This window comes from Theropithecus gelada, chromosome 2 (assembly GCF_003255815.1).
Source record: "Theropithecus gelada isolate Dixy chromosome 2, Tgel_1.0, whole genome shotgun sequence".
Classification (NCBI taxonomy): Eukaryota; Metazoa; Chordata; class Mammalia; order Primates; family Cercopithecidae; genus Theropithecus; species Theropithecus gelada.
Genome location: NC_037669.1, coordinates 133609392 through 133636920, shown reverse-complemented (window position 1 = coordinate 133636920; position 27529 = coordinate 133609392). Strand labels below are relative to the sequence as shown.

Genomic DNA, 27529 nt, shown 5'->3' with positions numbered 1-27529 from the left:
TTTTATTTTTTTTGAGACGGAGTCTCGCTGTGTCGCCCAGGCTGGAGTGCAGTGGCGCAATCTCGGCTCACTGCAAGCTCCGCCTCCCGGGTTCACGCCATTCTCCCGCCTCAGCCTCCGAGCAGCTGGGACTACAGGCGCCCGCTACCACGCCCGGCTAGTTTTTTGTATTTTTAGTAGAGACGGGGTTTCACCATGTTAGCCAGGATGGTCTCGATCTCCTGACCTCGTGATCCACCCGCCTCGGCCTCCCAAAGTGCTGGGATTACAGGCTTGAGCCACCGCGCCCGGCCTGAATATTATAGTGTAGATAAAGCAAGTATGAAATACAGAGCTAAATTTGTAGTTTTGACACAGCATATCCAGAAACTTTTAAAATATATGTATCTTCTCAAATTATCAAGTGAAAAAGGTTCAGCAGTAGTCTGCTTAAAAGTACATGTGCTCACACATGCATGCATGCACACATACACATATACACACCAGATTCTATACCATTTCTCAGAAATATTAGAGAAACCAATTTACATATACTTAGCACATATTTCCCTAAATGAAATTTTGTTGTAAGAAAAGGATTCGTTACTAGAAATTTGTACATAGATTTTTTATGTGTACAAATTATGTTATAAATAGAACAGACACATGCATTTTAAACATTAATAATTACTATATTTAAAAGCTTATATCTATAAAGGTATATAGGTGATATTGTATATTTTATATAAATATAATATGCTACCCCAGGCTATAATACTATTGTGAGTGCTTGGCATATATGAACTCATTAAACTTTTACAATAAGCCTGTGGCTTTTGATGGAAGTATTATTATCAATACAATTTCAGAAGAGTTAACTAAGACATAGGGAGATTAAGGTACTTGTTCCAGATCGCATAGCTAGTAGTGGATAGAGCCAGGATGCAAACCCAGACAGTCTGGCTGCAGAATCCATTTTTTAAATATCTCTGCTATAACACCTCATAGTAATTCATTTTGGCTAAATTAATAGATAATTCTATAGAAGAAACTATAATGAAGAAATGTCTTCCAATTCTTTTTATAGATGTACACTCAAAAAAAACCCTTTGGATGGGGATCTGAAGAATGTACTATCCTACCAAATTCCCCGGGTAGTGTGTTATATATAACCAGAAATCAGTATAAATCAGTAATATTTTGCTATTTGCTATTTTGAAGGAATAAGTGTTTTCAGCTATTATAGTTTATTTTCTTACAAGTATTTTGTTTCTTTTTTTAAAACTTGAAAATGGTTTAATAATGGTTAATTTAGTAAGCACACATTGGCACTGGGCTGAGTGTTGAACGGAGGCAAATGTGAATAAGAAACAAATATGTTAAATAAATGGTTACAGTTTGATTCTCAAACCGAATCCAGCAGCACTTCAAAAAGCTTATCGACCACGATCAAGTCAGCTTCATCCCTGGGATGCAAGGCTGGTTCAACATACGCAAATCAATAAATGTAATCCATCACATAAACAGAACCAGTGACAAAAAACACATGATTATCTCAATAGATGCAGAAAAGGCCTTTGATAAAATTCAACAGCCCTTCGTGCTAAAAACTCTCAGTACACTAGGTACTGATGGAACATGTCTCAAAATAAAATGATAAGAGCTGTTTATGAAAAACCCACAGCCAATATCATACTGAATGGGCAAAAACTGGAAGCATTCCTTTGGAAGCCAGCACAAGACAAGGATGCCCTCTCTCACCACTCCTACTCAACATAGTGTTGGAAGTTCTGGCCAGGGCAATCATGCAAGAAAAAGAAATAAAGGATATTAAATTAGGAAAAGAGGAAGTCAAATTGTCCCTGTTTACAGATGACATAATTGTATGTTTAGAAAACCCCATCATCTCAGCCCAAAATCTCCTTAAGCTGATAAACAACTTCAGCAAAATCTCAGGATACAAAATCAATGTGCAAAAATCACAGTCACTCCTATACACCAGTAATAGACAAACAGAGAGCCAAATCATGAGTGAACTCCCATTCACAATTGCTACAAAGAGAATAAAATACCTAAGAATCCAACTTGCAAGGGATGTGAAGGACCTCTTCAAGGAGAACTACAAACCACTGCTCAAGGAAATAAGAGAGGACACAAACCAGTGGAAGAATATTTCATGCTCATGGATAGGAAGAATCAGTATTGTGAAAATGGCCACACTGCCCAAAGTAATTTATAGATTCAATGCCATCTCCATCAAACTACCAATGACTTTCTTCACAGAATTGGAAAAACACTACTTTAAAGTTCATATGGAACCAAAAAAGAACCCACATAGCCAAGACAATCCTAAGCAAAAAGAACAAAGCTGGAGGCATCACACTACCTGACTTCAAACTATACTACAAGGCTACAGTAACGAAAACAGCATGGTACTGATACCAAAACAGATACGTAGACCAATGGAACAGAGGCCTCAGAAATAACGCCACACTTCTACAACCATCTGATCTTTGACAAACCTGACGAAAACAAGCAATGGGGAAAGGTTTCCCTATTTAATAAATGGTGCTGGGAAAACTGGCTAGCCATATGTATAAAAAGCTGAAACTGGATCCCTTCCTTACATCTTATACAAAGATTAACTCAAGATGGATTAAAGACTTAAACGTAAGACCTACAACCATAAAAACCCTAGAAGAAAACCTAGGCAATACCATTCAGGACATAGGCATGGGCAAAGACTTCATGACTAAAACACCAAAAGCAATGGCAACAAAAGCTGAAATAGACAAATGGGATCTAATTAAACTAAAGAGCTTCTGCACAGCAAAAGAAACTATCATCAGAGTGAACAGGCAACCTAGAGAATGGGAGAAAAATGTTGCAATCTACCCATCTGACAAAGGGCTAATATCCAGAATTTACAAAGAACTTAAACAAATTTACAAGAAAAAAACAGCCCCATCCAAAAGTGGGCAAAGGATATAAACAGACACTTCTCAAAAGAAGACATTTATGCAGCCAACAGACACATGAAAAAATGCTCATCATCACTGGTCATCAGAGAAATGCAAATCAAAACCACAATGAGATACCATCTCACGCCAGTTAGAATGGTGATCATTAAAAAGTCAGTAAACAACAGGTGCTAGAGAAGATGTGGAGAAATAGGAACACTTTTACACTGTTGGTGGGACTGTAAACTAGTTCAACCATTGTGGAAGACAGTGTGGCAATTCCTCAAGGATCTAGAACTAGAAATACCATTTGACCCAGCCATCCCATTACTGGGTATATACCCAAAGGTTTATAAATCATGCTGCTATAAAGACACATGCACATGTATGTTTATTGCAGCACTATTCACAATAGCAAAGACTTGGAACCAACCCAAATGTCCATCAATGATAGACTGGATAAAGAAAATATAACACATATACACTATGGAATACTATGTAGCCATAAAAAATGATGAGTTCATGTCCTTTGCAGGGACATGGATGAAGCTGGAAACCGTCATTCTTAGCAAACTATCACAAGGACAGAAAATCAAACACCACATGTTCTCACTTATAGGTGGGAGTCGAATAATGAGAACACATGGACACAGGGTGGGGAACATCACACACTGGGGCCTGTCATGGGGTGGGGGACTAGGGGACGGGTAGGATTAGGAGAAATACCTAATGTAAATGTCGAGTTGATGGGTGCAGCAAACCAACATGGCACATGTATACCTATGTAACAAACCTGCACGTTGTGCACATGTACCCTAGAACTTAAAGTACAATAAAAAAATTAATTAAAAAAGTTACAGTATGATAGGACTACTGCCAAAGTACATGTACCACAAGAGCAACTAGCTCTGTCTAGAGTTAAGGAGACTCATAAATTGTAGTATTTGAAGAGTGAGTAAAACCTTCCAAACCTAGAGCACAAAAAAGGCAAGGGGAAGGAGAGCACTGGGACAAATACCTAATGCATGCAGGGCTTAAAATCTCGATGACGGGTTGATAGGTGCAGCAAACTACCATGGCACGTGTGTACCTATGTAACAAACCTGCATGTTCTGCACATGTGTCCCAGAACTTAAAATAATTTTTTTTAAAGGCACATAATTGTGAAAGAGTGTGGTATATGTTGCAAGTTGGAAAAAAATTATTCGTGTTTGAAGTGTAAAGGATATGACATGAAGTGGCAGACTGGGAAAAATGAGTGAGGACCACTTGGTGAAGGATCTCAGGTCATGCTAAGGGAAATGAGATTTTCTGATCATTCTTAGAGAGCCCTTTCTTGGAAAGATGATTGCTTCTAATGAACCTGCATTGCACAGATGATGCTGTTCCAAGTCAGTACCTCTGAGAAAAGTAGTCTAAATTTCTTTGCTTAGTTTTCAGTCTCCAGGGGATCTTTGGACAAAGATAAAGATGTGGTTCAGGCATACCTTTCCCAAACGAACCAAAATTATTGAAAATTTAAATTATTGAAATTTTAATTTTAATTATTAAGCTGTTATCTATAAATCTCCCAATTTCTGCTTAAAAGTACATTTGTCCACACATGCACATATGCACACACACGCACACACATCCACACCAGATTCTATACCACGTCTCAGAAATACTAGAGAAACCAGGTGGGCATGCTGGCTCACGCCTGTAATTGCAGCACTTTGGGAGGCTGAGGTGGGCGGATCACCTGAGGTCAGGAGTTCAAGACCAACCTGACAAACATGGTGAATCTCTACTAAATATACAAAATTAGCTGGGTATGGTGGCGCTGCCTGTAATCCCAGCTACTTGGGAGGCTGAGGCAGGAGAATCACTTGAACCCAGGAGGCAGAGGTTGCAGTGAGCCAAGATCACACCATTGCATTCCAGCCTGGGCAACAGGAGCAAAACTCTGTCTCATAAGAAAAAAAAATAAAAGAAAAGAAATATCAGAGAAATCACTTTCAGGTGTTTGAAGTGAAATCTCTTGTATGGTTTTATGTTTTTATTAATGGTACATAATCATTCAGCTGCTTAACTTACAGATCTTAATTTTTAATATTAGTATTAAATGGCACAAAAAGAATTATGTATCTGCTTCTCCTACAGTCTGTTGGAATGTTAATAAATGGAATGACAGGACAATTTCTATGATTCTCTAAATCTGGGTTATGAAGTGTATCTTTACTTCCTGACTTCTTGGCAGTATTCATTGAGTCATATATTAAGCATCTGTAGTTTAGCAATATATTGAGTACTAGGGTTAAACTGATGAGCTGAAGAGACAAAGTCTACTAAAACGTTTTGAAGATCTTGGCAAATACAAAGAATATGGCACCAATATCTTGGCAACAAGATATTAACAAAAGAAAGAACCAAACACCCATGGTATTGTGCTATCAGAAGGTGTTTTTTAAAAATTTTGGAGCAAGAATATTCCTGCATCCTGGATCATGAGGCCCATATAACATGATTAAGATTTGGGATCACAAGATACATTATTTAACAGATAATCTCTCCAATTCCTAATAAACTTGTGTATTCTCTTCTGTTATTCTCAAATAATACTTCTCAAAGTGTAGAACCTAGAACAGCAACATTAGCATCACATGGGACTTGTTAAAAATGCAAAATCTCAGAATACAGCAATACAGTAGAAGAATTATAACTTGTGTCCATCTGATAACACAACTTCAGGATACATAAAGCAAAATTGACACAATTGTGAGGATAAACCGTGAATCTTGTCACTGTGGTGAGAGAAGTGTTAAACTAAACAACAAACTTGCAGTATGCTCTAGTGAACACATAGGATCCTGAACTCAAGATTTAGGGAATATACAGGCATACTTTGGAGATACTGTGGGTTTGATTCCAGACCACCACAATAAAGCAAATGCCACAGTAATGCAAATCACAAATTTTTTTATTTCCCTACCAGTGTATATAAAAGTTATGTTTATACTGTACTGTAGTCTATTAAGTATACAATAGCATTATGTCTAAAAAACAATGTACATTGCTTAATTTAAAAATATTTTATTGCTAAAAACTTGCTAACAGTCATCTGAGCTTTTAATGAGGAGAGTCTTGCCTTGATGTTTATGGCTGCCCATTGATGAGGGTGGCGGTTGGTGAAGGTTGGGATGGCTGTGGCAGTTTCTTAAAATAAGACAGTGAAATTTGCAATGATTAACTCTTTCATAAAATATTTCTCTGTAACATGCAGTGTTATTAGATAGCATTTTACCCATGGTAGAACTTCTTTCAACATTGGAGTCAATCCTCTCAAACTGTGTTGCTGCTTTATCAACTAAGTTTATGTATAATATTCTAAATCATTTGTTGTAATTTTTAACAATGTCCCCAACATCTTTAACAGGAGTAGATTCCATCTAAGAAACAATTTTTTTTGGTTAATACTTAAGAAGCAATTTCTCATCCATTCAAGTTCAGTCACATCTTCAAGCTCCACTTCTAATTCTAGTTCTCTTGCTATTTTTACCACAAACTGCAGTTACATCCTTCACTGAAGTCTTGAGCCCTTCAAAATCATCCGTGAGGGGTTTGAAGCTACTTCTTCCCAACCCCTGTTAATGTTGCTATTTTGACCTCCTCCCAGGAATCACAAATGTTCTTAATGGCATTTAGAATGGCGAAATCCTTTCCAGAAGGTTTTCAGTTTACTTTGAAAGTCCATCAGAGGACTTTCAAGTCTTATTGTTTAAGAAATACATTTTATAGGGCTATAGCTGCCATAGCCCTACAAAATGTATTTCTTAAACAATAAGACTTGGAAGTCAATTTTTCCGTGATCTGTGGGCTGCAAAATGAGTGTTCTGTTAGCAGGCGTGAAAACAGCATTTATCCCCTTGTACGTCTCCATCAAAGCTCTTGGGTGACCAGGTATACTGTCAATAAGCAATAATATTTTAAAAGAAATCTTTTTTTTCTGAGCAATAGATCTCAACAGTGGGCTTCAAATAATCGTAAACCATGCTGTAAACAGATGTGCTGTTGTTAACCAAGCTTTGTTGTTCCGTTTATAGAGCACAGGCAGAGTACTAGATTGAGCATCATTCTTAAGGACCCTTGGATTGTTAGAATGGAAATTGAGCACTGGCTTCAAGCTTAAAGTCACCAGCTGCATTAACCTCTGACGCAAGAGTCAGCTTGTCCTTTGAAGGTTTGACACCAGGCATTGACTTCGTATCTCTACCTATGACAGTCCTAGATGGCATCTTCTTTCCTAGAAAGCTGTTTTGTCTGCATTGAAAATCTGTCATTTAGCGTAGCCGCCTTCATCAATGATCTTAGCTAGGTCTTCTGGATCACTTGCTGTAACCTTTCCATCAGCATTTGCTGCTTCACCTTGCACTTTTATGTTATGAAGATTAGTTCTTTCCTTAAACCTCACAAGCCAGCTTCTGGTAGCTTTAGACTTTTATTCAGCAGCTTCCTCACCTCTCTCAGCCTTCACAGAATTTAAGAAAGTTAGGACTTTGCTCTGAATTAGGCTTTTGGCTAAGCTTAGTGGTATGGCTTGTTTAATTTTCTATCTAGACCACTCAAACTTTCTCCCTATCAGCAGTAAAGATGTTTCACTTTCTTACCATTCATGTGTTCACATGAGTAGCACTTTTAATTTCTGTCAAGAACTTTTCCTTTGCATTCACGACGTGTCTATTTGGCAAAAGAGGCCTACCTTTTCCTTCATCTCAGGTTTTGACATGCCTTCCCACTAAGCTTAGTCATTTCTAGCTTTTCATATAAAGTGAGAGATGTGTGGCTCTTCCTTTCACTTAAACACTCGCAGGCTATTGCAGGGTTGCTGATTGGCCTTATTTCAATATTGTTGTGTCTCAGGGAATAGAGAGGTGCAGGGAGAGGGCAAGAGACAGGGGAACAACCAGTTGGTGGCACAGTCAGAAAATACACACACACTTATCAATTAAGTTAATTGCCCTATATGGGCCTGGTTTGTGGCATCCCAAAACACAGCAGTAGCATCAAAAATCACTGATCATAGGTGACAGATATCAATGGATATAATAATAGTTAAAAAGCTTGAAATATTGTCAGGATTACCAAAATGTGACACAGAGACATAAAGTGAGGACCTGCTGTTGGAAAAATAGCACCAACAGACTTGCTCTCTGTAGGGTTGCTACAAACTTTCAATTTGTAAAATAATAACAATGACATCTGCCAGTGCAATAAAGCAAAACACAATAAAACGAAGTATGCCTACACATTTTTTCCAAGTACCAATTAAACATTTACAAAATGGACCATTTTTTAATAAAGCAAATCTAAATAGGCCAATGATTATTAATATACTATATTCTTTGATCATTATGAAGTTAAATCAGAACATCAATGTAAACAATATAAATAAAGTTTAAAGCATTCTTCTGAGTAACTCATGGGTTTACCAAAGAAAATCACATTGGGATAAATATATTTAAAATTCTGTGTTTCTAAACGAACACGTTTGAGATTTTTTTAAAAAAACAAAATCTTGACCATATTGAGCCGTCAGTCTGTTTTGCAAACTTTCCATTTGATGCTGACACATGCTGAAGTTTGAGATCTACTACCCTAAAGTACCATAATTAATGCCTACTTGAAAATATCTATTAAGAGCAACAAAATAGATGATGAAATATTGATAACGGTTAATACTCAGCCATGAAAATTACAAGGAGTATCTGTTTTTAAATGCAGAGTTGATAAATACCATATTCAGTTTTAGAGGGCAGATTTTCACTATCATAGCCCAATAAAATAACTAAGATCTTCATTTTATTATTTAATTTGATTCTCCTTTTATTTTCTGATATTGTTGCAAGTTTTTTTTTGTTTTGTTTAAACTCTGCCGTATAGAATTGAGATGAGAGAAATTTCAAAAGAGTACTTACTGTATTACTGGTTTTTTGGATATATGATTTTTTTCTGTTTGATATATTTTTATTCCCTATAAAATATGTGGATTTAAATGTCTTTTTATCAAAACTATTTGAAGTATGCTGAAAACCTATATATTTTTATATATAGTGTTTTATTAATGAAGTACATCAACTTACTAGTAAAAATTTGCCTATAATAGAAGGAAATGCTTTTGAAATTTCTTACATATTATGGTTCTTATTTATTTTTAATCCAGGAAAATTATATAATAATTATTTTCATGATCTTCAACTTGTTTGTGTTCAGTTGTTTCTATGTGGGACGGAACTTAGTTGCTTGAGTGCCGACATAGATTTTGATTATGATTTTTAAGGAATACCAGTTTTTCTTATCTCTTCTACCTTAAGCTGTCATTGCGAGTGCTTAATTCACCTATCATGTGAAAGAACAGAGCATGCCTCTTCATTAACAGGCTAGTAAAGGTCATATGTTCGTTCCCTTTACAGTTTACCCTGGAGAGTAAATTCAACAGTTTCATTATGTGCCTAGTTTTTACAGATCTAGGGGAAAAGAAATCTCAAAGATTGCTCCAAAACCAGGTCACACGTTCAGGGTGCTACAATGTGTCATCCAACAAAGCTTGCATTATTAATTTTGAATTGCATTTGCTGTATGCTTTAACTAGTAGGGTTATCTCAATTAGTAGGGCCATGATACAACTCTTCAGTCTGAATGCAGTATATTAAAAGTGCATTTAAAACATGCTTTTAATAGGATTAAATCGAGACACAGCATAAAGTTCCTTTGGGGAAAATTTGTGGATTCAGCAGTGGAAGTGTGCATTTTACCAGAAGTGTTAGCATTTTTAGTATAGAGGTGTATATATTATAACACTGAAATCAAGCCATTGGTCTTAGACTTAAATGATGAATCTCTCAAGTTAAGGCAACCAAAATTATGAGGTACTTAAATATTGAGCATTTCATATTCCTGAAAGGAAAGTCAACTTCAAAATGTTAATTTATTAGTAACATAATTATTTGCTTTCATCCTTATTTTACAGTGCGATTTTATTCCTAATCTTTCTGACTTAATAATTAAACTTTAACAAAAATAAATTAACTATACTTTAATTAGAAACACTAGTGGAATTAGATTTGTTTTATATGTTATTTCCACAGTTTTTAAAAAGCCATGATAGTAATGAAAAGAAGAGCAGACAAAACTGTTATAGCTCTTGACTCACTCACTTCTTTGTTATGTAATCTTAAGCAAATTATTAAGCCTCTCTGAAACTTTTTGAGGATTATATGAAAGTATCTTAAAGTACTTAGCACAGTGTCTAACACATAGTTGTAGGCCAGCATAAGTTGTTTCCTTTCATGAATTGAAGCTATGAAAACACATGATATAAATAAAAATATGTAATTCTATTTTTTAAAAAACACCCTTTTTAATATGAGAATAATATAAAAATTAGGAAAAGAAATGACTTCTTTGATATCAAAAACTATCACATCCCATCCTTGATTTCTGAGGTATATAATTAATTGCTATTTCTAGATTTTAGTTCTTATTGTTAAAAACATTGCTTACCTATAGTTGCTCTTTAAAATAGATAGATAGATAGATAGATAGATAGATAGATAGATAGATAGATAGATAGATAGATAGAAAGAATGTTTGGAGTTACTGAAGAAAATAAGCATTACAAATCATGTAGTGGACTCTAGGATATGATTTTTTTTTCAAAGGGAATAATTTTGTAGCTCCAAACCCTAGAGTTTTTCTAAAATGCTGGAACATCTGTCTTGGAATGGGAGTTATCATAGTGGCCAAACCGACTTCAGATTGACATCAAGTTGATGGATATGCAGTAAGTCAAAGGAACACAGAATGATGAAATTATTTTTATTTTCCATATCAGTATTGTGTAAAAAGGAAAAAAAATCCGGTAGTGCCTTTCTTTGAGAGAACAAACACCACAGCACTGTCCTGTGTTATTATTGGATGTTTTCAATTTTTTTTTGCTTTTATTCTTGTATTGTAGTACATGGCATCTTAATTGCTGTGGCCAAGCAGTTTATTCAGGTTATGAAAAAAAAGTTGGGTAAGCATCAGACAGCAGCAGGACTGGAGAAGATACATATAAGCATGTACAAAGATACCTATAAGCAAAAGGCTTATACAAAAGGCTATCAGACTTTATACATTAAAAAAAACTATCAGCTCTCCACCTTTTATCTCAAATTTTAATGGAATTTGTTTGATTTCTTCTTTGTCATTAGAATGCTCATGATTCTAGCAGGAAAGTTGGGAAGAAAAATGCCTATTCAGGTGAAGAGCATTAGGATATACTGCATACAACTGCATTAGACCAGCACATCTGTTGGACATACTTAGTGTGTCACTCAGCAGTGAAATAGATTATCAAAGCTTTTCTAATAAGTGACATAGGGAATTCCTCAACAATAAAAAGAAAGAGCACATGAAGTAAATCTTTGCACGTTTGGGTAATGTTTAAAGCCCATGTGGGGTATAAGATTTAAGAGAAAATCTAGAAGACATGACACAGAATAAAATAGTAAAAGAAAAAGCTTTTACTTTTGGAACTGTTACAAAGTTTACAAAAGGGGATTTGATGTAAAAGCAAATGAAACTCATTCAATATGCTCTATATTCTCACATTGGTGCTTTAAAAAGTAGAAAATAATATAAAGATACCATATCATTTTGTAGTTTAGATTTGTCATCCTCATTGAGCCCACATTTTTCAATATCATCATCATTTATTACTAGCGTTATTTCTAACAATTTGCAGAAATAAACATAATTGATCTTTTGAATACTATATAACTTAAAGCATGAGATGCGACAAATCATTTCTAGATTTCAGAAAAATTATCCTTATAGTTTCTATGTCTCTAAACATCCAAATGAGAACTTTAAAAAAAAATTAATAATGAAGTATCTTTATCCCTCTTAGAATCTGAGTAAGGGAAAAAAGTAAAATACAGTTGCTGAAACCATTGTACTAGATTAGCATTTCCTGAAATGTATTCTTTGTTTATTTATGTTACAGAAGAAGAATAGTTCTTTGGAAGATAAAGTTAGGAAACATAGGCTAAGTTAAACAAGTCTCTTTACTACAGAATGTCTGAGAGCTTTAAATTTGCAGATAAGCATAGTGGCTCTCCATGAGGGAGGATTCTGTATTGTGTTGCCCAATCTTATTCCACTGTGGAACCTTGTTTAAATGGAGAATCATGTGAGACATTTGTATTCTGTGCAATATGCTGTGAGTAATACTGGGCCAGAGGATCTTTAAGGTTCCTTCTAACTACAGACATTTACATTTTTCTGAGACTTGACTGCACTGAGTATGATTTGTGCCATAACTTCTTTCTTGACTTCTAGTCATTTTGAATTGGTAAATTCTCCCTGGCAGTAGACGGCACCCTCTGGGGACATATAGCTGTCCTCAGTTAAGTGTCCCTTGGATTATATGGCAACATACCTCCTGGTTTCCTACTACTGCTTATTCTAAGGCCTTTCTAAACTGGTTCATTGCAACTGTGATTGACATGTCCTCCTGGCTAAGTTTTCCTACAAAAGGTGCTTAAGTGTCATCCCCTCCTAGAAGTCTTCCCTGACCATATTCCTTTCCTTCGTTGCTTTCAAAATACCTGTATACAGGGGTTTGTTTTTCCATTTCCCCCTGTAGTTTATGATCTTCATCTTTTCATCTTCAGCGTTTAGCTCAGTGATTAGGAACAGTGATAAGGAGCACAGTATTCAGCTGAGGAATTTTCTAGGTTATCTGCTTTATGCTTTGTAAATCTGTTTTGAATGGATAGATGAAGAAACTAACAAAAAAGAACTTATTTATAAGGTTATCCGACAAAAGTTTTTCTTTTTGGAGCATTTGCTGATAATAAACCATGGCTTTCTTTTTTGCTTTTTAGTCTTTGCACTGGCTATGCAATAATTGCAATTTCATATTTGTAAAATAATTTTTCAGTTGTAGTTACTATTGACCCATATGGTGTCTGAGGCGGATACAGAATAATCATTTCCAATATTGGACATGACTAAACATTTTTACCTGTACATTTGTATTGCTAGCATTTATTAATGGGATAAATTGGTGAGGAATAAGAACTTAATGGATCTCACTTCTGTGCTTTGCATGTAAAGAATGAGACAGAGGTACCTGAGGAGAGCTGATATTATGACCATAGTTACATAGTCTTTATATATGCAGAAGTAGCACTTTTGTCCATATGTAAGTTTTTAATGAATTTAATAATTATTACTAATGAGTTTTTAGATTATCTGTTGTTCTGAGGTCTAGATAAAACTCAGTAAAAACTATGTGAGAAAACCTTAAACACCATGGCCTATTATGCTTTTTTAACATTATATATTTTATGTTAATCATTCTTTATTTTCTCCAAAAATCATTCTTTACTGTTTCTTTTTCTTTACAGCAACTTAATATTGTGTTCTAAATGTTGTTGTTTTCTATTGTTATTTTAAAGTTCACATCCAGAAAATCTTGGGTTTACTGTTTTTAAATATATAAAAACTAATTAGGCTTTTGCAATTGTGATGTTCTTAGTAATTATATTTCCTTGAGTTCACAATTTTTGTGCTTTTCTCAATCAAGTTGTAAATTTATGATTATTTACTGTGAGGTATGTATGCCACTCCTTAGTCCAGAATAATATTATTTGTCACAGGTCTCTATATATTTCTTCTTATATAACTAAGTTCGTCTCCTTTTTTCTTTTAGATGCAACTAACTAAAAGTTGTTCTCTCCATGCTAACAGCATGACACTTTTTTCTTGCTGAGACATTAAAAATAAAAAGTACTGATACTTGCTACCAGATGGGCTGATAGATTTGGAAAATTGATTCAGCATTTACTTATTTGTACCTGGGAGGAGCTGATGTTATAACTATTATTATATAGTCTGTAAATATACACAAACAGCAGCTATGTTAATATGTAAAATTTTTAATGAATTTGACATAGTTATAACTAGTGAGTTTTGGGGGTATCTGCAGACACTCATTATTGCTCTTTTCTTTCCATCGTGACCTATAAAGAGACCCTGGCACAGCTGAGCTAAGACTTCAGTCACCTGGTTTTTGCTCTTAGGTTAAATTAGAACTGCCTTAGCCCTTAACATGAAACTTCAAAGGAAATGAAATCCTAAATGTAAATATCCCCTTTCTCTCTTTGCTTATTATCTCAAAACACATAGTATACAAACTAATAATGCCTTTATTCAGGCACTTTCTTACTTGGAGGCTCTGTTCACTCCAGTGGTGCTTTTTAGAGACATGGGAATTATTGGAGCATGGTAATATATTGGAATTAGAATTACATTAAATAGAACCACTAATCACTATACCATTTTAGGTGAGCTACTGTATTTTAGAAAATGAGGAAGAAACTTTAGAAAATGAGGAAGAAACATTGTTGAATGTTACCGCAGACCCAAAGGCTCATGGGATTTAACAGTGTTTTCAAGAGGAACTCTCTAGATACATTTTCTAATGCCATCTTAAATATATGAGACAAATAAGCATGTCTTGATGATTGTTACAAAGCAAGAGACCTCTTTGATTTTCTGTGATTTTGAATAAAGTATATTCAGATAAAAGTTTCCCCATAAATAGTGACATGTACATGGAGGCAATAAATTATTCCCTTATTTTGATTATTGTTTGCTTCCAGGTGAATAAATATGTAAGAAACAAGATAAAAAGAGCATTAAATTAGTATTAAGCTGTGATTCACAGGCTGTGTGTATTGGTCATTCTGACCATTGACAAATTATTTAACCTTCATGTGCCTTTCATTTGTTCACTAATACCATACACATAGTAATGACTTATGTAGATAAAATATTCATACTTAGAAATTATTGGAAAATGGTACTTGTCAGTTTATACTGTATCTTTTTTACCCACACTGATTTTTAAAACATATGACAGTATTTAAACTGAATGAACATGAGAAAGAATAAAATGTCAGAAAATGTTCTTACATGTATTTTGATGACAAATCCAATAAAGTTTATGCATATGTGAAATGATAGGATGGGCAGTGCTAGATATATTACTGGTGTTGTGATTACAAATCTTCCCAGTTTACAATCATTGCCTAAAATATTTTGACACAGAAGTGTTTATGAAATGCCCTAGTACCTTGGTCATTGTCTTAGTGTAATGTGGAAACTACTAAGAATTATAACAACTTGAAATAAGCAAAAATACATTTTGCTAGATGTTTTTATTTATAGTTAATTTGAACATTTCTTGCTTGGCCCTCAAATGTATATTAAAGCATCACAAAACTTCTTCAAAACTTGAGAGTATAATTTTGTTAACTTTGTAGATGGAATATTGGAGTACATGTGTATTTTTAAATAAAGGTAATAAAGTGGAAAAAGTGTGGCTGACCATTGGAGTTGGGTAGAAACCCTGCTGTGCCACATTCTGGTTAGGCAAGTAAATTAGTAGTTCTTCATGCATGCTTTCTGCCCTCTTTCTATGCATATATATGTGTGTGTATATATATACACACACTTATGTAATTTGGTTTTTTTAGTAAATGAGATATGCTACATATGGTTATTCAACTTGCTTTTTTATCTAATATTTGTCTTGAAAATCTTTCCATATTAATTTGTTTCAGGTCATCTTATTCTTTTTAGTGACTTTTCTATTTCATAATATTGCACTATATTTAGCCTCTTCCATATTTAGGTTGCTTTTTGTCATTACAAATAGTGCTGTGCCTTGTGTATACATTTTCAAACTCTTGTGCAAACATTTCTGTAGAATAAGCTCCTACAAGTGGTATTGCTTGATGCAGGGTGTATGTATTTTCAGTTTTGTTGGGATAAGCCACAAAAGTCTGTGTAGCCCAGAACCTTTTTTTTTTTTTTTTTTTTTTTGAGTCAGAGTATTGCTCTGTCACCCAGGCTAGAGTACAGTTTTGAGATCCCAGCTCACTGCAGCCTCAAACTCCTGGGCTCAAGCGATTCTCCTGCTTCAACCTCCCGAGTAGCTGGGACTTCAGGCACATGCCACCAAGCCTGGCTAATTTTTAAAATATTTTTCATAGAGACAAGGTCTCACCATGTTGTCTGGGCTGGTCTCAAACTCCTGGCCTCGATTGATCCTCCCAAACTGCTGGAACGCAGGTGTGAGCCACCACACCTGGCCAACCATTTTGAATAAAAGCTTATCTTTTTAACTTTTTCAGGTTCTCTTCTTCTTAATTTCCCCCAGAAAATTACTGATTTCCTCTAGATTTTCCAGTGTATGTCCCTGTGGTTTTAAATGTTTATGTTTGCATGTATGTGTATTTACTTTTTAAAATTTCTTCTGCATCTCTACTTATGTCACTTTAATAATTTCTTATGAATTTTATTACAGTCTTTTTTTCCTTGAGTAGACTTTCTAAAGGCTTGTCTATTTTTGAGCAATTTGATGAGTTTGATTAAATATAAACCTGTTCTTTTCTTTCTTTGTGAGTAACCCTATTTTTTTTCTCCAGGTGTTCTTGAATGCTTTTTGGTATTTCTTGGTATTTCACAGTTTCATCACAATTTGCTTATGTGTATCTACTTTGCATTTTCTCGGGTTCTCTTTGCAACCTGAGAACCTGTGCCTTTCTAAAGTTCTGAGGAAATCTATTTCTATTATGTCTTTGATTATGTCTTCCCTCCATTCTTTCTTTTAGTTAAGAACTTCTCTTTGATAGATGTTAGAACATATAGATCTTTCTTCTGTCCTTCTAACTCTGTGACCTTGAAAATGTTTAACTTCTGTGTTTTCCAGTTTCCTCATCTGTAAAGTGGGGATAATAATTGTAAATATATCATAGAATCATTTTGAGAATTAAGTGAAATATATGCACATGTACAAACACTAAGGTACATAGTAAACATTCAATAAATATTAACTTCAATAATGATAATATTGTCACTTAACATTTTTTGTAAGCCTCTGCATTCAGGGAAAATTCCTTCATTTAGTCTTCAACTGTATCCATTCTGTTCATTTCATGTATGGAGTTCTCTTTTGATGGTCAAAATTTAGTTACCAAGACGCAATCAATATCTTCCCACATCATGTTAAGGATATTATTTACAGTGATAGTGAATCCAAAAACTTCTGTTTACCTTGTTGATTGATTCCTCTACTTAATTGTTTTATGGTGTTATTGTTGTTTGTATTGTTCTTGTTTGTTTTATCTCTTTCGTAAGATTGGTTTACCTCAGCTGCCTAGTAATTCTAGGTTGGTTGTTCATCTTTATATTTGATAATCCCTGTAATCCTGTCATTTCAACTCCTTATGCCCTGTCTCCATTGATCGTGTCAGTAGCAAAATGTGTTGCTGGTACAGACATACTGGTAGGTTGTCATGACTTTTAGGGGTCAGTAATTACCTTCCTTTGCCTCACTGGCCCCAGCACCTCTGATACTCACCGCATTTATCTGTTGTCAAACACTGCCTGCACCCCTACTTATCACATACAAGGGAGGTGCCATTGTTTAGCTACTTTAATAATAATTCAGTTTGATATTTGCCCCAAGGCTATCTCCTGTGCTTGGTATCCATTGACTCTAAAATTAGAACATTCTTAGAACTTTTTCCATGTTTGTGTAGTCATCTGAATGTGATTGGGCTTTGATTTCCTCTAATCATTTTTCTGTACTTCTATTCTCATCTGCTTTCTGGTTTTTTAAGAATTTCTCAACATTTGCAGTATATTCATGGTGATGCAGTATCAAAGACTGGGCTACATATAGAAAACAACGTTGGGATGAGGGTTATTAAAGCCCTGTAAAGAGATTTTCTGTGAAAATATTAATACAGCCTTTTCTGAAAGGGCGTGAGTCAGACACCCTGTCAGTATTTTCCAATTCTTGATTTGATGATTCACACCCATAGGGTATATAAAATACTTCCCCAAATCATTTAAAATCTGACTTAAGCAAATAGCTACAATAATTGAAAAAGCCAATCCCCTATGGAATTTTAAAAATAAAATTGGTAAAGATGTGAATAAATTCTGGTAATATACTACCAGTAACACATCCTGAATCATGCCCTGATTAGCCCCTTGTCACCTCTGCAGCTCTTCTTCTGATCTCCATCATCTGAGTGAAACAGCCATAAAGGGATTCTTTTCTGAAAGGAGACATCACTTTAGAAGGGGCAACACAGCCTGGTACAGTGGCTCGTGCCTATAATCCCAGCATGTTGGCAGGCCAACACAAGCAGATCACCTGAAGTCAGGAGTTCACAACCAGCCTGGCCAACATGGGGAAACCCCATCTCTACTAAAAATACAAAAATTAGCCAGGTATGGTGGTGCACGCCTGTAATCCCAGCTACTTGGGAGGCTGAGGCAGGAGAATCACTTGAACCCAGGAAGCGGAGGTTGCAGTAAGCCAAGATCGTGACATTGCACTCCAGCCTGGGTGACAGAGTAAGACTCCATTTCAATAAAAAAAGAAGGAGTAACACAATTTTTATATTAATTTTCTAAATCCTTTTCATTCATTCGTTTAGGAAACATTCCTTGAACACCTGCTGTACTAGGCAAAGTGGACATAACAAACAACCCAAAACTTCAGTGCCTTAAAATAATATACATGTGTTTTTTGCTTATGTTGCAGTATAATGCCAGTCATGAGGAACACACTTCTCCTTGCAGAATTTAGAAACCAAGATTCCTTTAACCTTGTGGTTTGCCCTTTTTGAGTCCTTGATTGAACCAGTAGATGGTGAAAGAAAGTGAGGATTACATGAGGGTTTTTTTTTAATAGGCCAGCTGTGGAAACATTATACACATCACTTAGGCTTACATTCCATTAGCCCAAACTCAGGTAAACAGCTACACTTAAGTGCCAGGGAGACTAGAAGATGTAGTCTGGCTAAAGATTCATGAAGTAAACACTAACAATTTCTGTCACAACTACTATGTGCCCAGCTCTCAAAGAGACAAGTATATGTTCTTCAGTGAAGAGAATAAAGTGCAATACATCCCATAAAGAAGGTATTAAAGTACCTATGGAAAAAAGAAGCAACAGTTATATCCACCTGGGGACAAAGGGTGTTGACTGGGGAAGTTTTCACAGAAGAGAGTGATATTTGAAGTAAAACTTTCTGGTATGATTTTTTCAGCAAGAAATTGAGAATGGGCGCCCCAGCAGTAACAAAGGTGTAGCAATTCAAACAAAAGGCAGCATGGCCCAGCAAGACTAGATTATATAGATCCTCTAAGTGAGAAAGGAGAAGTAGTAGATGATGATATTGAAAGGTTACCTTGAGATTAGGCTATGAGGGGCTTTTAAAAAAATTTTTTAAATTGATGCATAATAGTTGTATGAAGGGTTTTAAATGGTATGTGAAGGTATTTTAGGGGTGTGTGTGTGTAGATCTATGTATGCAGCAAGGCACCCTCGAGTGTTTTGAGCAGACAGTGACATCATATTTGGATTTTAGAAAGGTACATTTATTTATTTAATAATTATTGAACATCTCTGTGTCCTAAATACTGTGCTTACTGCTAAGGATATGAAACAATTAACATGTTCCTTGTTCTGGTGGTAATATGGAGAGTTCATTGGAAGTACTAGTATTAGAAGTACAGAGATCAAATAGTAGCTCCTTTCTTGTTCAAAATAAAAAGAAATGAGGTCCCGAATGTGAGTATTGTCAGTGAAATGGAAAGGAATGAATGGACTCTAGATGTAATTTGTGGAGTTGGATCCAATAGAACTGCTGGTTCTGGTACAATCAGCTGGTACTGCATAAGGATAAGAGTTGAAGGAAAGTGTCACAGAGGTTTTCAATCTGAGAGATTAGTTGGCTGGTGAAAATAGCACATACTATGGGAAGAGCATCAGGTTTGAGAGAAAGATTGTGTGTTCAACTGTGGATGTGATTTTGAAATATCTATTTGGCAGTGTCCAGGAAGTAATTGGAAAAAAAACAATTCTAGTGATCAGGAGAGGGACCATAGATAGGTATGGCTATGATAGACATATGTGTTACAGTTTAGACCTTCTATATACAGCCCAAGAATAGAATGCCAAGAAGGCAAAGGTGAGCAAAAGAAACAGCAGCCCAAAAAGGCTGACAGATAATTCTCAGAATTAGGAGACCATTTCCAGAAAGATGTGGTTGGTTCACTGTTTCTGTGTTTTTTGTTTTTTGTGTTTTGTGTATGTTTGTGTATGTTTTGTTTTTTTGTGTGTTTTTGTTTTGTTTTGTTTTTAATAGGATAAAACTGAGTTAACCTAGATTTGGCTCTTACAGACTTTGGGGGGACCATTGCAAATGCTGTGGGGGCAAAAGCTGGTGGGAACAAGAAAAGGCAGTAGCTTGGTTAAAGGAAGAGTAACTGTTTTACAGGATTTGTGAGACTTGAATATATTTATAGTCTGAGGGTAGGGAAGAGAGAGTTTGAACTTTAAGAAGCAAACAGAATCCTGAAGGGTATGAAAAAGGATATGTTCTAAAGTGCGAATGGATGGGTTTACTTTCTGAAACAAGCCAAAGAAGTAAGGATTGATGAACATAAAAGTTTGGAGTCACATGGAAGTGAGTCTGAGAATATAGAAGGGAGTGTGGGGAGTTGGTATGGGGTTATTGCCATTTATAGTAAAGACAGCACAGTAAGTTGTAGGAAATGAGAATGGACACTAACTATGGATGCTAAGGAGGAGCAATATGGAAACATCCATGTTAACTTCTAAAATATTGGTTTTTGGTAGAGTCAATAAATAGCATTTATACACTGTTTCGTAGGGAGCCTCTGCAGCAAAAACAGAAAAAAACAATGGTCAAATGTGTTATAGGTTGGTACAAAATTAATTACAGTTTTTGCTATTTTAATGGTTTTTGCCATTAAAATAGCAAAAACTGCAATTACTAAAAATGGCAAAAACCGCAATTACTTTTGCACTAACCTAATAGCAAAACAACAGAGGAACAGCTTAGCAAAACAACAGAGGAAGTAAGGTGTCTATAAGCATGGAATAGAAATGACTTTCTTGGGGTCCAGGGTGGGTAGTGAAGGAAGTGAAGCCTAGAGGGGACAGGGATTAGCCAGGGAGAGTGGAAGAACCAGGGGATTGGAACTTGTGTACAAGATTAGTAAAAGATGTAATTACTTTGGTAAATGAAGTGCTTAATAGTAGTTCCTGGTATCCAAATAGGATCATGAATCATTAGAGCAGGTCTGACCACTTACTCATTATGCTCTTTGGTGTCAAATTTCATAGCACATCTAATAAGATTCAGTATCCCTGTTTGTAAAATGGAATTGCCACCTTTTTGAGAATACAGAAATTTGCAGATTAAATTAAATCACATATGAATTCCATGAGTTCTTCCTTTATTCACACTTAAATCATAATATTATACAGCAGTCAGAAAGACAAAAAGAACATTTTTTCCAGATTTCCTTAATAGTCTATGAGGAGTTTATCCAAAGGACTCAATTTAAGTAATTGTTCCCTTCAAGTGAACTCAGATTCTTTATGGAGGACATATTGATTGTTGGTAAAATTTTCAAATGTCTGCTTTTAAGATTAATCATTAATTCAAAAGATTTTTTATTTATACACATGTATACACAGACATATATTTGGGGATCTTGATTGACAGTATGACGCTCAATTACATAAAAGATTTAACCACAGCACCAGAGCCATTTGCAGTTTAAAAAATACATAAAATAATATTCCTATGAATTGTCCATGTATAGCAACAAATCAGTAATAAAGGATAAACTAGCATAGTGAAATAGATAAATCAGATTTAGGCAGGCTAGTTTATTGAATTTAAATTGTGCCCAGTTGGCCCAAGAGCTATATATAAGCAATCCATCTTACGTTGTTAATGGAGGTTCTTGAAATCCACCTGATGTTTGCATTATTAAATTTCAGTCTAATGAGCTCTGCTAATACATATTGAAGATGGTTGTAAGGAGTAGAATGTGAATCTGAGCGGGATAATTTGAAAGAAACATAAGCTGAGCATTTTACATGACTCAAGGGGTATATCTACAATTACACATATAACCAAAATTGAATTTAAATGGAATTTCTATTATCCTTGTCCTTCTACCAGGGAGAATAAAGTGTAAATGAAGTAAAAGTCTTTAGAGTTGCTGGTGGTTTGTTTTTATTATCTAATTTAATAGATTCTTGCAATGATATGGAGTGGCATAAAAGTTTTAATATTTCATGACTTTAAATGCAGTCTAAGTATATATAAAAGCTTGTAAATGGAAACAGATGTCTGTGTAATCGGATATAGTACTTCATAACACCATTATGTAAGTTTTATACTTTAAGAAAGTGTCAATATTAATGGTAAAGAAAAATCAAACTTCGAAGAAAAATAGTTTTGTGTGTGACATGTATTTTATATAAATTCCCCCTTTAAGCCAGTCTTTATACTTCTAAAGGATGTTTTGATTTTGCATAGGAAAAATACATGCAGCAAAAAATTGAAGAGTAAGAATGTTTATTTTTTAAATCACAGTTTATATTGCTGTTATTATTATAATAAAGGCTCATCCAAAGTTTAATGCCGGCACAGTTTGATTCTTTTTCTTTTGACGAGGCAATACTTTTTTAACTTAATATTTCATCAACTATAATGCTGTTAGAGACTTATTTTCACTTAGTTCACTCATCAGGCAGTGAGACGGCAATAAAGGAGAATCGCTCCTTTGAGACATTAATGCTTTGGAATAAATGATGTGCTAGAACAGAAATTTAATTAATTTACAGAGTATATTGATAGTCCCTTGTTACTGTGCTGTATATTTTTAATCTTCCTCAACATCTGTAGTAAAGTGTTTGAAAACCCCTGCAGTTGAGCAACTAGTAGATAATTAAGTAATAAGGGAAGAGGTTTCTAGAGGGAAAGAGATTCTTTTTACCAAATGCTGTCATAACATGAATAAAGAACCACTACTATGATGTGCAATGAACAAAAAAGTATGCTACCTAATTTGATACTGTTCCATAGATATTGCAAGCTTCTTATATTTAAAATGCAAATTGTAGCTTAAGAACTTTCCTCCAAAATTTAAAACAAATGCATTACACTGATACATCAGATGACTTAATGACAAACAACTTTTCCCAATTCATATGTCATCATTTAAATGTGTCTTGCTTAAACTCATTTTCCCTTTAGTACAGAGATTGTCTTGAACAAAGTTTCAAAAATTCTAAATAAATATTCTGAATATTTATTCTGAATAAAGAATATAAAATATGTATTTCAAGTGTTCAACTGCCTTGTTTCTTTCTTGTGATTACTTCGTGGAAAATAAGTAATGAATTTCTAGTCCCTTTAACCAATATTTTCACTTTAAATATGGGCATAAAATCAGTACAAAAATTGTATTGTGTTTGTTTCAGCAAAAGCTGATGAAGCATTGAAAGCCAAAGAAAGAAATGAGGAAGAAGCAAAGAGAAGAAAGGAGGAAGGTAAAGGCATGTGTTCATTTTTATCTGAGAAATCACTATTTGGCTGTATTTCCTGAATAGACCATAGAATATAATCTAATGCCTTAAGGGTTACTTCATGCTATTTCATGAACCAAAATAATGACACAATATCACACTATGTTCATTGTCTTGGACACTAATGTTTGCTCTCATAAGATTAGTTTATAAGCATCCTATTATATATTCTGGGAAATTGGGAGGAGATAAGATTATATAGTAGTGCTGATGTTGGCTTGTTCCTTCTGACTTTTATAGTTAAAAAATTACCAAAATCAGTCACAGAAATAGATTGAACCTTATCCATAGATTGTGAAATATTTCAGTAGTGATGAAGAAAAGTCCTCTTGCCAATAAAACTTTTTTAAGAGTTGAGAGAACATTGAAATTCAAAATGTCATAAATAGTCATAATGTGAAATCCATGTCTTAATTTTTAAAGATAATTATTCTTTTTAAAAAACAACATTTAGGCAATTCCCCCAAAATATTACTGAAACAAATCTAACACATTTTTATCCCCTCTAACAAATTTTTATTTTCCCCTTAATTTGCAATCTGTGATTTACATGAGTGAAAATTTTACCTTTTTTTCTTCACAGGGGGATTATATACATATACTGTTATAAATTACAGTGCTTAAAGCAAGATTCAGTCAAATCTTTCTCAGTGAGTTACGTTGATGACCTGCTTAGACTGGCAATTATGTCACTTTACTGGCTAATTTCACAGGGTAACTTTTGCTCTTGTGAGCTTTTGAGAAGTTGAAGTCTGATATGTGCAAGAATTTGGACTTTGAGTGCTGTAGTCAAAATCTGAAAGTTGAAATTTTTGCCTTAGTAGGTACCTGTGTTTTCTGTAACAACCAGAAGATAATTTGAACTTCTCAGCCACTACATGGAAGCTGAGATTGAGTAAAACCCAAAGTATAATGGTTTCGAATGCTTAAAAGCAGAGTCCCATCAGAGCCATCCTCAAAACCAAGCCAAAAAAAAAAAACCTGTAGATTTAAGTGGCAGATCCCTACAAATAAGTACATTCAAACTAAATGTGGATGAATTTATATGCATATAGTATACTGTTCTTACCTTATTTGGCCCCCAGACATCCTGGGTTTATGCTCTTTTCCGGGATCAACTAATTTTATGGTATACTGAGAAAAAAAATGAACTTCAATAGCAAGATTCCTCAATAGAATTATCTTCTTCTGGATCTCTTGGCATTGTTAGTGAAAGCAAGCTATCTGATTTCAGTTATCCTTACGATGTGCCCATAGTACAGGTAGATATAAGATTAACTACAAAGCAGTCTAAGCAAATTATAATTTTTAAGTACTGCTATGTTGTGTGGCATTCTGATCAATGTAACTAATTAATAACATAATGGCCGTTATAAAACACTGTGGTACTATAAATCACATGTGTAGTACTTATGACCAAGCAACACAGTGAAATATGTTGTAGTAGTTATTAGCCTAATCCTATTAATTCAGATCTTAATTAGAGTCTTAATCAGTTGAAAATGAATGGCAGTGAGAGTAACCACAGATATTGAAATTGCAAGGTGATTTGTTTTTATGAAAAAATATAATATGAATGCTTATCTTAATAAAAGAAACTTTTTTAATACTTCAGAACTCCTCATTTACATGTTGACAGTTGATATTTCTACGTCTCTCTTGTTTCCATTAAATTAGCCCTAAGCATCTTTTAAAAGACATCTGGTTAAGAATTCCTTAAGTAACTTTAGATACTTGAACGTTATATTATAATTCTTTCTAAAGTAATTTTTAATTTAGACTTTTCACTAAATCAAACTGACCTTATACTTAGTCTGCAATATGCAGTGCCTTTTTTCTTTCAGTTCCTGAGAATTGTTGAAAAAGCATATTCCTCCAATCGTAGCTGTTTTAATTAGCATCTTTAAAAATCTAGCATACTAACTAAACTACAGGATTATAGAGGACTTAGTATCCACAGTGCCTGACACATAGTAGAAACTCAGTTTCTTGAATTGTTGCATGATGAATGAATAAATCAATGACCAATTTCCCTTTATTCTTTTAAATTCATGCTAAGTAGCTTATTTTGAGCTTGCAATGGGATTCCAAATAATCTCATTGAAAGTATTACCCAACTTTGTTAAGGGCTTTTCTAAGACAGGCCCGTACCTATTAAGCTATTGCTCTAATGAATTAGACCATGCAAAATTAAACCAAGGAATGTCAAAATAACTGTCAAAATTTGCTAAACTATTTGCCAGATTCTGTTGTTGTTGTTTGCTTCCAATTTTTTTCTCTTGAGTTGTCTAGGTACTTGAATGCTATCAAATTAACAGTTCTCTGAAAGTGATTAATGTATAAGCTACATTTATTTTATTTCATATAGTCTAACTGCAAATTGAAACCTGAGATAGAACAGTATGCATGTGTGTATATATTTCTGTATCTGAAAGAATAAAAATCCTTTATTTTCAGTCTGTAAGCCACTAGTAATTCACTCTGTCACATCATTTATACAATTCATCTCTTAATTTCTCAGCATGCTGATATGCAATACAGAGTTGAAAGCATTGCGAAAATGTAGATAAACGTTGTCTATCCAGCTCCCTTTATCCACTCTCTGTTATCTCAAAAAAGCTATTGTATTAGCATAGCAAGATCTGTGCCATGCAAATTCATTATATTATGCATTCTTCCTTTGAGTGTTCTTAAATCAATAACATAATTATGTTTGCAAGTATTGCATCCAAAGTAAAAGTCAGGCTGCACACCAAAACTGGTCCAGGATGACTACTTTGTGTTCCAGCCTTTAAACAATGAGGGCCCATTTAGAGTGCACTTCATAGTCCTTATATAGTTCAGTTGATTTTTCCACTTAGTAAATATCGCTAGTACATTGGTGATAGGTGCTCACTCTCTCTTGAGCCACTAATTTTTAGTTATTATAGGAATGTTATATCTTTCAGTAAAAGTCAACTAAATATTTAAAGTTTAGGTATACAATGTCCCTTTTTTTCTAATTCTAGATTATAATTTAGGAAAAATGAATAGTATTAAATCTTTCAGTTCTGTTTTGTTTCTTATTCTTTGACTTAATAAATAATCGACTTTGACTTTCTCTTTTTCTCTGTATGTGTTTGAAAATGTTCTAATTATACTTGTATATAATTAAAAAGCATTTTAACTTCTGTTTCTATTATTGAATGCATTAGCATAACTGCTTAGATTTTCTGTGTATTTTTATATTTAATTTGGTATGCATTTAAGGGTGCTAATTATGTTTTAAATCCATTGTAAGCACAGTAGTCTTTCTTTGCATTTGACTTCTCTCTAATATGAATTTCCTATTTGTGGTATAAGTATAGTAGCTTTTGGATTCTTTTTCCCCTTGTGTTTATTCAAAACAGCTCTACCCATCTGTTGGTTTTTTTACTTCAAATATTTTTGTTTCCAAAAGTGTTAGGCAGCCCTTTCTAAATTATTCATGGGAATGGTGGACAGTGAAAATATGAACATAATAAAAGGCAGTTCAAATGAAGACAGAACAATCCTCAAGTCTCATTTGTTTAAGTTTAAATTCATCAAATCTTTTGCCAGAGCTGATTGACAAGAAGTAAAATAGATTAGCCTAAATTCATTTTTCTTTTTTTCTTAATAATCCTTCAGTGAAGGTGAGGTAAAGAGTACTAGTAACTGAAAGGCAAGGTGGTTGCCAGACAACGTTCTAAGTATTCTACATATTAACTGTCTTAATCATCATGAACTCTATACGGGTTGTGCTAGTATCCCTGTACAATAGGGAGGATAGGAAACAAAGGCACAGTGCTTAGTAGCTTGCTCTGTAGCTAATAAGTGGTGAAGCCAGAATACAAACCCAGGCAGTCAGACTCCAGTACACATTTTTCTCTTTAAATAGCCTGCATAAATCACAACCCTTAGAATCAGTGCTCAAAAATAATATAATTCTCTCTCTTATCCTTTGCCATCCTCTCTGGAGCCTGCCCTCCAGCTCCTAGGAAGTTGCTTACTGTCAAGTTTTCCTGTCCTAACTTAGATCTAGATCCATACTAGGTTGCCTCAC

The 27529-nt window shown here is 34.5% G+C and overlaps 1 protein-coding gene across 4 annotated transcripts in view; it reads left to right on the top strand.

Annotated features, from left to right (window-relative positions):
• The window catches only part of RSRC1 (arginine and serine rich coiled-coil 1), a 421306-nt gene that overhangs the window by 324276 nt on the left and 69501 nt on the right, over positions 1-27529 (top strand). For all 4 annotated transcript variants that reach the window (XM_025376980.1, XM_025376977.1, XM_025376978.1 and 1 more), the window contains one exon: positions 23362-23430. In XM_025376980.1, the coding sequence (XP_025232765.1) occupies positions 23362-23430 (69 nt within the window). The remainder of the gene's footprint in view (positions 1-23361; positions 23431-27529) is intronic.